Raw genomic sequence first — 11,067 nt, forward strand, 5'->3', positions numbered from 1 at the left:
ATCTGCCTGCCTTGGCCTCCCAAAGTGATCGGATTATAGGCATGAACCACTGTGTCTGGCCTTTTATTGACACATAATTTTTTTATTGGTATATAATAATTGTACATATTTAGGGTTACATGTGATATTTTGATACATGCATACAATGTGTATGTGTACTGTAGCTTTGTAATATTTTTTCCCCCTCAGTCTCCTGAGTATCTAGGACTCCAGGTGTGTGCCACCACACCCTGCTAATATTTTTTCTTTCTTCTTTGTTTCTGTCCTTTGAGACAGAGTAGTGTTGCTCTGTCACCCAGGCTAGGGTGCACCGGTGCAATCTCAGCTTACTGCAACCTCCACCTCCTGAGTTCAAGCAATTCTTGTGCCTCAGCCTCCCAAGAAGCTAGGATTACAGGCATGTGCCATCAAGCCTGGCTAATTTTTGTATTTTTAGTAGAGACAGGGTTTCATCATGTTGGTCAGGCAGGCTAGTCCTTTCTTTCTTTCTTTTTTTTTTTAACATTTGCAGAGATGAGGTCTTGGTATGTTGCTCAGGCTGGTCTCCAACTCCTGAATTCAAATGATCCTCCCACCTCAGCCTCCCAAATGTAGTAAGTTTTGAAATCAGGAAGTGTGAATCCTCCAAGTTTGTTCTTCATTTTCAACACAGTTTTGGCTACTTGAGGCCCCTTAAAATTCCACATGAATTTGAGGACCAGCTTTTCTATCTCTGAAAAAAAAAAAAAAAAAAAAGACTTTGAAATTCTGAGAGAGATAGCAATGACTCTGTAGACCATTTGGGATAGTATTGCCCTCTTAACAATATTAAGTGGTCTGGATTAGGACCACTTTCTGGTAACAAAACTGCTCAAAAAATAGTCTATTAATTTTAAATAGCTAACTCACACTACTCTAGGGTCAAAAAGGGTATCAGGAAGACCAAGGAAGATGCCAGATAGGAGACAGGGCTGACGTGCAGCTCCCACTTGGATGGACAGAACAGTGTGTGGAGACTCACACCATGGACTTTTGCTCCAGGAACCACAGCAGAAGCATACCAGGAAAACCAAAAGAAATCACAGATGCTTTGAAAGAAGTGGTAGGCTGCTGCTAATTCTTCAAGACATGAAAAATTGTGAGTTCCCAAAGTGTGAGAGGTGGAAAACCTGCCTCCAAACACATATCCCCACTGGGGAACCCCAAAATCCAGATTATGGAAGAGAGATTGAACCTTAACCTAGAGCTGAAACAGATTTAGCATGAAATATAAAAGTAGAAGCAGCAGTGAGAAGAGCCTTGTAGGCACTCCCATTCTCCACCTCAAGCCCAAGGAAGCCATCCCTGATTATATCTCATAGGAGCCCTCGGGGAAGGCAGCTGGTGGAGTTCGGGAGGGGCCACAGAGTGAAAGAAGCTTCCAACTGAACTCTGTAATAATTTTGACTGGGCACACACTCTCTTGAGCAGAAGGCAGGGGCAAACACAAACTGCTGCAGATAGGAGAGCAGGAGTCATGGTGGACAGTACAGGCAGGTAGCGTGGGGCATGGCTTGAAAGCCATACTTGCTTTCCCAGTGGGGAAACTATAGCCTGGGGCTAGGTCTGACTCCTGCCTGCAGGCTGCCTGGTGATAAAATCAGTGCTGTTAGTGGGGACTCAGCAGGAAGGAGACTGCCTGGCCAACTGCATGGGAGTTGGATGAAGCCTATCACTACTGGTTTTCTTTCACTTCCCTGGTGACAGAGGCAGCCATAATCCCCTCTGGAACATAAGCCCATTGGCCCTATTCTATTCATCTAGCATGATGAATAGAACAGTACCTCACAGCTCAATACTAACATTGAATGTAAACAGCCTAAATGCTCCACTTAAAAGATACAGTGGAAATGGATAAAAATCCAGCAACTAAGTATGTGCTGTCTTCAAGAGACTCATCTAACACATAAGGAATCACATAAACTTAGGTAAAGTGGTGGAAAAAGATATTCCATGCAAATGGAAACCAAAAGCAAGCAGGAGTAGCTATTCTCATCAGAAAAAAGAGACTTTTTTTTTGCCTGTTCAGTATGACATTGGCTGTAGGTTTGTCATATATAGCTTTTATCATTTTATGATATGTTCCATCAATACCTAGTTTATTGAGACTTTTGAGCATGAAGGGCTGTTGAATTTTGTCAAAGGCCTTCTCTGCATCTATTGAGATAATCATGTGGTTTTTGTCTTTGGTTCTGTTTATGTGATGGATTACGTTTATGGATTTGCATATGTTGAAACAGCCCTGCATCCCCGGGATGAAGCCTACTTGGTCGTGATGGATAAGCTTTTTGATGTGGTGTTGTGATTTGTTTGCCAGTATTTTATTGAAGATTTTTGCGTTGATGTTCATCATGGATATTGGCCTGAAGTGTTCTCTTTCAGTTGAATCTCTGCCTGGTTTTGGTATCAGGATGATGTTGGTCTCACAAAATGAGTTAGGGAGGATTCCCTCCTTTTGTATTGTTTGCTACAGTTTCAGAAGGAATGGAACCAGCTCCTCTTTGTACATCTGGTAGAATTTGGCTGTGAACCCATCTGGACCTGGACTTTTTTCGTTGGTAGGCTATTGATTGCTGCCTCTACTTCGGCCCTTGTTATTGGTCTATTCATGGTTTCAACTTCCTCCTGGTTTATCTTGGTAAAGTACAAGTGTCTAGGAATTTATCCATTTCTTCCTGGTTTACTAGTTTATGTGAGTAGAGCTGTTCGTAGTAATCTCTGATGTTAGTTTGTATTTCTGTGGGATCAGTGGTGATATCCCCTTTATCATTTTTTATAGTTTCTATTTGATTCTTTTCCCTTTTTTTTTTATTAATCTGGCTAGCGGTCTATTTTGTTGATCTTTTCAAACAACTAGCTCCTGGATTTATTGATTTTTTTGAAGGGTTTTTTTGTGTCTCTATCTCCTTCAGTTCTGCTCTGATCTTAGCTATTTCTTGTCTTCTGCTAGCTTTTGAGTTTTTTTGATCTTGCTCCTCTAGCTCTTTCAATTTTGAGGATAGGGTCTCCATTTTAGATCTTTCCTCTCTTCTCTGGTGGGCATTTATTGCTATAAATTTCCCTCTCGACACTGCTTTAAAGGTGTCCCAGAGATTTTAGTAAGTTGTGTCTTCATTCTGTTGGTTTAAAAAAGGCAAGAATCAGAAAACAGAAACCTATTAGAAACAATAAATACCAGTGCAAGAACCAATAATAGAAGATAAACTATACCTAGCTAATAATAGAGGAAACTTGATGGCCGAGGAAGGGTGTGTATAGATTTACTTTAAAAATTCATTTATTATTAAATATTTCAGACATACCAGAAGGTATGTGCCTTACATACAAACAATAATGTAAGGCATGCTTGTGAAACTAACACTAAACTAAATAATAAAACATTACCAATTTGAAGCCTTTCTGTTCTTCTCCATTACATCTCCCACCAGATCACCACTATCTTGAAATTTTAGTTATCATTCCAATGCATGTCTTTATAATTTCATGACATTATGTACACTCCCAAATATTTATATTCTTTTGCATGTTTTTAACCATATAAATGTTATTTTACACTATTTTAAAAAGTTTTTTCTTCTTTTCTAAGAGATGGGTGTCCCCACTGGCCTTCAACTCCTGGGCTTAAGAGATCCTCCTGTCCCAGCTTCCAGAGAAGCTGGGACCACAGGAACACGCCACTGCAGCGGGCTTCACTACATATTTCTAAACCTGTTTGCTTAACCCGTGTTTTTTTTTTTTTTTTAAAGGTGGAGGGTTGTTGCGATGAGGGTAGTTAAACTTGTTTTGTTCTGATTTTTGTCTCTTTCTTTTTATTTCGTTTTTCTGAAGAACAGGGTCTTGCTATACTGCCCAGGCAGGTCTCCAACTCCTGGGCTCCAGCGATCCTCACGCCTCATCCTCCTAAGTGCTGGGATTATAGGCGTGAGCCAACGCGCCCGGTAACACTGCTTTTTTGATTTTTCATGCTGATACATATAGCACTAGTTTATTCTTCCTACCTGCTATATTCTATTATATAAACACGCCACCGTTTACTTATTACTTCTGTCAATGGCACTTATGTTTGCTGCTCTTTTGCAACTTATAAAGTTTGCCATGAATATTTTTGTAATTGTAGATACGTGCGCAAGAATGTTCCTAGAAGATGGGTAGGCACGTGCAATTTTACAAGCTATTTCCTAGTTGCTCTCCTAAGGGTCTGTGCCATTTGGACTACCAAACCCGCTGTGTTTATCTTGCTGTTCCAAAGCTCATTAACACCCTATAGGCTTACTTTTCATTCCGCCTCCTGTTTCATTGTTCCTGGTACTTCACATTATACAATTCCTCGAATTTTATTTCAGTTACTCCTCACAATCAGCCTGTGGGTTAGGTACGATTTTTCACATTTTACAGATAAGAAAACAAAGAATCTCTTCCTTTGTTAAGACAAGTTTCTTTTCTTCTATTTAAATCAATGTCTTATTTTTCAGCCTCGCTCACTGTATCTTTTTGCTCCCAGCGCTGGAAAAAGTGGGACACCCTCTTCGGTGGGGGTGCAGGGTTGGTATCCAAAGTTGGCAGCTTTCCCTCCCCCTCCTCCGCCCTCTCCAAAACCCCGGCACCGCACTTCGCCACCGGGGCCGCTGTGGCTCCGTAAGGCGGCGGAACGACAGGGTTTGAACCACTAGAGAGTCCGTAATCTCCTGTCGCTTCCCTCCGCCCCACTCTGCTTCTGGGGGCGCCCTCCGCCGCGCTGGAAAAGGCGGGGCCTGCAACTTCGGGCAACAAGATGCGTTGGGATAGGCCAACCATTGCGGCGCTGGTTCTCAGGTCGCCGGAAGTGCCGCGGTTTCTCTCTCTTCAGGGTCGCTGTAGCTGAGGCTGGAGCGCTGCCCCGGAAGTCCTCCCCCCGTTCCCCGCCCGCGGCAAACATGGCGGTGGACTCAGCGATGGAGCTGCTATTTTTAGATACTTTTAAACACCCGAGCGCTGAGGTAAGGCTTGGCGACTTGATTCCGACCCTGCTTCTCTATTTTGGACCTTTAAAAAAAAAAAACCGTTAGGCGTCCTTGACCTTTCTTTCTGCAGATTGCTTCTTTAATTTCTCTGACACACACAGACACCCTCCCCCGAGCGGTGTGAGCGGCGCCTCTTGAGGGAGAGCTGCAGCAGCCCCTTCATTTCCTTGCTTTAACTTGGGCCCTCGGTGTCTCTGGTCGAATTGGCTTCTCTGCTTGCATGGCTTTATTTTTTATTTTTTCTGTCAGGTTTGGGCCTTGAGAAGGATCGGGGTTCTCAGGTTTACCTCTGGTGGCGTTTGGGAGCGGGGGTCTTGGATTTGACAGAAGTGTTTGACAGTAGTGCCGGACTCCGAGCAGCTTGCATTGCTTCGTGGTTTCCCAATCACGATGTTTCTAAATCCTTTCTCTTTGACTCCTTTTCTATCAGGAGTTATGTTCCCCAGTTGTGACACTCATTCGGTTTAGGATTACGGTGCTCTCCAATTTGGCCCGAAACTTTAATACTTGTCTCGTGGAGAGATTTCACACGTTAGGAATGAGATGCATTCACGGAGACTACTGCGAAGAGGGGAGAGTTGAGAGAATTATAGTCAAACTCATCATCGGATAATGTCTTTTAAGGTCGGGGGTGCAATGTTGTGGAGTAATGTTTCTGTACAAAATTGCTTGAGCGCCCCTGAATGTACAATTGGCCCTGCAATATGTAAATTAAACATAGCTGGTTAACTTAAGATTCATGAAAGCAGATCATAAGTGAACTTGAAGTCCGCGGAGAAATTGAAAAAAAAAAAAAAAAAAGAACTTCACATTTCTCTGTCTTAATGTTAGTTTAATCAAATTAGAGAACTTTCTTTGGAGATGTTTTTTTCCTTCTATTTTTATCAAGTGTGTTCTTGTATCAAGCTTTTTGAGGACGCGTATAATTTATCTTTTTCTCAGCTGTATCTCCAGTGTCTAGTACAATATTAGCAATATAGGTGCTCAGTAAATATTTGAATGGAAAATGTTTAAAATGTTCATTCTTTTATGAGATAGTGTTAATAGTGGGTAGCGGTTGTATCATAATGCTTTACTTGGCAAAATAAAAATTTGACAGCTGTGATCTAACTGAACTAACGGTTTATAGGTCTGTAAAAGTCAAAAGTTGGAAAACTTGGAGTTAGCATTTCTTACTGAAGATTAATTCATGGTCTCACATTTCAGGTGGGTCAGTTAGCACTATTTGTTTAATGACTATACCTCTCTGACATTCCAGCCAAGATTTAGAAAACCCACAATGCAGGCAGTATCAGAACAAACCTATCATGGATATAGAAATAGAGAACAGTTAAAACTGAAAGAGCCTGGCACAGTGGCTCATGCCTGTAATCCAGCACTTTGGGAGGCTGAAGCAGAAGGACTGCTTGAGTCCAGGGGTTTGAGACCAGCCTGGGCAACATCTCTACAAAAGAAAATTAACTAGTTGTGGTGGCTTGCTTCTGTTGTCCCAGCAACTCGGGAGGCTGAAGTGGAAGGATTGCTTGAACCTGGGAGGTAAAGGCAGCAGTGAGCTAAGATTACACCACTGCGCTCCAGCCTGAGCAACAGAATGAGACCCTGTCTCGAAAGAAAGAGAAAAAGAAAAAAAGAGAAAGAAGCATATGATCAATTAGTTTTGTACTTTTCTAGTTCAGGAAAATTGGCATTCATTGGTTTATCATATATTTAATCTATTCTTTTATTCATTCCTAGGTAAACATCGAGTACCTTGAGAGGATAAGGCAGATGGTAAATGCCTTCTTTTGGGGTGATGGGGAAGGCTTAGCAGAGATCACATTTAAATCAAGTCTTGAAGGAGGAAATAGGGGTTGGTGGGTGATATGAAATAGTGGAATGTTTGTTTTCAAGAAATTATAACTCAGTATTGGAGATTAGATCCACAAAATTGTGATTTGAGTTAGGATGTGATGATCACATAAAGAAGCACAGTGTGAATTCCTTGGGGTTCATCATCTTTGTTTACAAAATGCCCATCAGTATCTGACACATTAGAATTAGCTCTCCTTGTGGGTATAAATAAAGGATACATGATTTCAGAAGAGGCAGAGATAAATAACTTTTCATCTGAGTGTATCAGGAAAGATTTCATAAAGGTGTTTGGCTTATGAACTTGGTCTTTGGTGAAAGGGGTAATATTTCACGGTTGTAGTTAGGAAAGGAGGGCATCTGTTAGGATATGCTTAAAGTAGCAGTATGAAGTGGCACCCAAGGCAGTTCAAAGGCAGATCATGGAGCTCCTTGAATGCTCAGTGCAGAATTATGAACTTTATTTTGTAGGAAATGGGTAGTTTTTGAGCAGGCAAATTATGCAATTAGTAAGATACATTAGGTAGATTACTTCATCAATAATACTTAAAATGGTTCAGAGAAAATAGTGGTGAGGTGACAAAATCAGGGAGAAAAAGTGAGATGTTATGAAAACCTGAGTTAGGAGATGGACAGTAATCATTGCTTCTCCACATTTATTGAATGCTTAATTTGTGCCAGACACAGTGCTTTAGTAACTTAAGTACATCATCTCCGTTCCTTCCATCAGTTTTTTTTTTGGGTCTAGGTCTTGTTTTGTCATCCCAGCTGGAGTGCAGTGGTGTAGTCACAGCTCACTGCAATTTCTCCCACCAGGGCTCAATTGATCTTCCCATCTCATCCTCCCGAGTAGCTGGGACTACAATTGTGTGCCACCATGCCTGACTCATTTTTGTATTTTTTTGTAGAGACGGAGTTTTGCCATGTTGCCCAGGCTGTTCTTGAATTTCTGAGCTCAAGTGATCCTCCCACCTCAGCCTCCCAAAGTGCTAAGATTATAGGCATGAGCCACTGCAGTGCCCGACTGAGTTTTCAAAGGTAGTCAAATACATTTTATAGATATGGAAACTGAGCCTGAGAGATTAGGTATCTTTACTATGATAGCATAGCTAGGTTAAGATCCACTGTCACACATTTTTCTGGCTCTAAAGCAGTGCCATGCTATGTCCCAGTGGAACTACATAGGAGAGGATTTATACAGTTTTGGATGTATACAAATTTCAAGTATAGAATTGACAGGATGGGGGAGATAGGGTAATTAAAAATGATGGATGTCTAGATTTAGAGACAGGAGAAACTAGTGGGACTAATGATGCTAAGAGTGTGGAAGTGAGTTTGACGGGAACGGGATAATTAGCCAGATTAATTTCCCCTGTAGAAAGTTGAGACTCTGTTTAACAGTTATTTATGAAAAACTCTTTCGAAGGTGAGGGTATGGCTTTAGGAGGGGCAATACAAGTCAGAATAAAACTCATTGCCCTTGATTTAAAAGGAATTTGTAATATAGTGGAAAAGAGACATTTATTAGTTTCACACAGGGAATCCTTATTGCCAGCTACCTTTAACAGTTCTTTTTTTGGTATTATATTTATTTTACCAGCAATCTTCTCTTCTCCACATAAAGAAATGATACACGTTTATAAGACCAATCCACTGATTTCAGAAGATAAACAGTTAAACTTATTAAAAGACAATTTGATGATGAGGGAATAGTGTTCCTGTGAACGGTGAAACACTTAACATTACGAACCAAGGATGCAAGATAAGCCAGGCATGGTGGCATGTGTGCCTGTACCCCCAGCCTGGGAGGCTGAAGTGGGAGAATCGCTTGAGCCCAGGAGTTGGAGAACAGGCTGGGCAACATAGCAAAACCCCATCTTAAAAAAAAAAAAAGCAAAATAATCTCTAATATTAACATATACAACATTAGAAAAAAAATTGTTTAAAATTGGATTGAAGCAACATATTTGGTAAACAAGTATATGAGTGGAAAACTGTTGTATTTTGATATTCCTCTTGAGTGAATTAATTTCCTTTCTGTATCTCTCCCTATTGTAATCAGTCTGTATTTTGTGGCTGTAATTAACAGTTCTTTTTATATTAACATTTTCCAAATCCTGTAGTAAATATTATGCTTAAATGTATACACCCATTGGCAACATTAATATTCCAATACTGTAATACTGTTTTGTGGTTTCTTTTTTTACCTAACAATGTGTTGTACGTATTTATGAATCATGAAATAATATACCTACATGATATTTTAAAAGTAAGCTTTTTTTAAAAAAAATTTCTTCCTTTTTTTGACTAGTAATACATATATGAGGTACAGATACAAAAGGTACAAAAGGGTATATGGTCAGAATTAAGTCTCTCTCTCATCACTGTTGCCTAACCATATTGTTTCTCTCCTTAGATATTCTATATAATACCCTTTTTTATTGGCTGTGTAGTATTATTTAAGTGGTAATGCTATGTGTATTTTTTGAGACAGGGTCTTACTCTGTTAACCAGGTTGGAGTGCACTGCTGTGCTTATGGCTTACTACAACTTCGACCTGGGCTTAAGCGATCCTCCTGCCTAGCCTCCTGAGTAGCTAGGACTATAGGCGCCCACCATCACGCCCGTCTAATTTTTATTTATTTATACAGGTGGGGTTTTACCATGCTGGCCAGGCTGGTCTTGAGCTCCCGACCTCAGGTGATCTGCCCGCCTCAGCCTCCCAAAGTGCTGGGCTTACAGGCATGAGCCACCACACCTAGCAGAGACGGGGTTTCACTATGTTGGCCAGGATGTTCTCAATTTCCTGACCTCGCGATCCACCTGCCTTGGCCACCCAAAGTTAGGATTACAGGTTTGAGCCACTGCGCCCGGCCCTATCTAATTAAAAAAAATTTTTTTTTTTTTTAAGAGATAGGGTCTTGCTATGTTTTCAGGCTGGCCTCATACTCTTGGCCTCAGGTGATCCTCCTGCCTTGGCCTCCCAAAGTGCTAGGATAATAATGCTATTATTTATGTACTAAATTCTCATATACTTAGATTTCTGACTTTACAGTGGTGTGTAATATTCTTGAAGCTCAGTTGTTTTATACATTTTCAGTTATTTCTTTAATATTACTTTCCAGTGAGGAATTGCTGGGTTAAAATACAGCCTGAGGAGTGTAGGTTGATACTGGAAAGTCCTCTGTTTTAAAGGTCATTTAAAAATTACTGTAGGAAACCAGTTAGGAAGTTATCTGCAAAAGTGAAAAAGGAAGCGGTAGCCGTAGATGTGATAGCTAAAGGAGAGAGTGGAAAGAGAAGGTAATTGCAGGGATAGAGGAGTAAGGAAGGGAAACAGTTATGCTGTGACCTTTAAACATGCAGGTAAAATGACTCCTTCCAAAGATAAATGTGGCTCAGAGTTGTGGAATCTGACCAGTCTTCTTCATATTCCTGTTACTTTCCTGGTTGTGAGCCTTCTGTGATTTTCCATTGTCAACCTGTTTTTCTAGGCTTTGTTTTTAATTCTCTGAAAACACAGTTTAATAACCATTAATCAAGTGCTTATTAAAAATTCATTTATTAAATGCATATGCTAGGCACTGTGAATATACCGTAAACTAAGACATAGGTCTAAACTAAGACATAGATCGGTCTTCTTTAAACACATTGTCTAATGGGAGAGATAAGAGGCAATTACAATTCAGCTAGATAAAGGACTTTAGACACTTACGGGAGAGGCACCTATCTAGGTTTGATCTGGCTCAGCTTTCAAGAGAAAGTTTACTTGTAAAATGAGTTGGGGCAGAGGGATATGACAGATTTCAAGCAGAGAGAACATCATGAGTGAGGGTATGAAGATGGGAAAAAGCATGGTAAGCTAGGATATAAGTTTGGAGTGATAAAGAAGCTAGTCTTGTTTATAAGACTTAGGAATTTGGCTTGGCAGCAGTAAGGATCAGGGGAGTGGTACATTTATAGTTTAGAAAGCCCATATTGCAATAGGAGAATGGGTCGATGGGGAGCAAGAAAGAAGCACAGGATGCAAAGGCATGAGAATGATATAATGCACTTTGGGGACATGGAGGGGAGTGATTGGGATGGGAATGAGGGATAAAAGACTACATATTGGGTACAGTACACACTCCTTGGGAGATGGGTGCACTAAAATCTCAGAAATCACTATTTTTTTTTTTTTTTTTGAGACGGAGTCTCACTC

The 11,067-nt window shown here is 40.6% G+C and overlaps 1 protein-coding gene across 1 annotated transcript in view; it reads left to right on the forward strand.

Annotated features, from left to right (window-relative positions):
* The first annotated feature begins 4,798 nt into the window (after positions 1-4,798).
* The window catches only part of VIRMA (vir like m6A methyltransferase associated), a 67,595-nt gene continuing 61,326 nt past the window's right edge, over positions 4,799-11,067 (forward strand). Inside the window, exon 1 of the mRNA XM_032248968.1 lies at positions 4,799-4,994. Within this exon, the coding sequence (XP_032104859.1) occupies positions 4,932-4,994 (63 nt within the window). The 5' untranslated portion in view covers positions 4,799-4,931. The remainder of the gene's footprint in view (positions 4,995-11,067) is intronic.

The sequence above is a fragment of the Sapajus apella genome, unplaced genomic scaffold (genome assembly GCF_009761245.1).
Source record: "Sapajus apella isolate SASKATOON/1434 unplaced genomic scaffold, GSC_monkey_1.0 scaffold3, whole genome shotgun sequence".
Classification (NCBI taxonomy): Eukaryota; Metazoa; Chordata; class Mammalia; order Primates; family Cebidae; genus Sapajus; species Sapajus apella.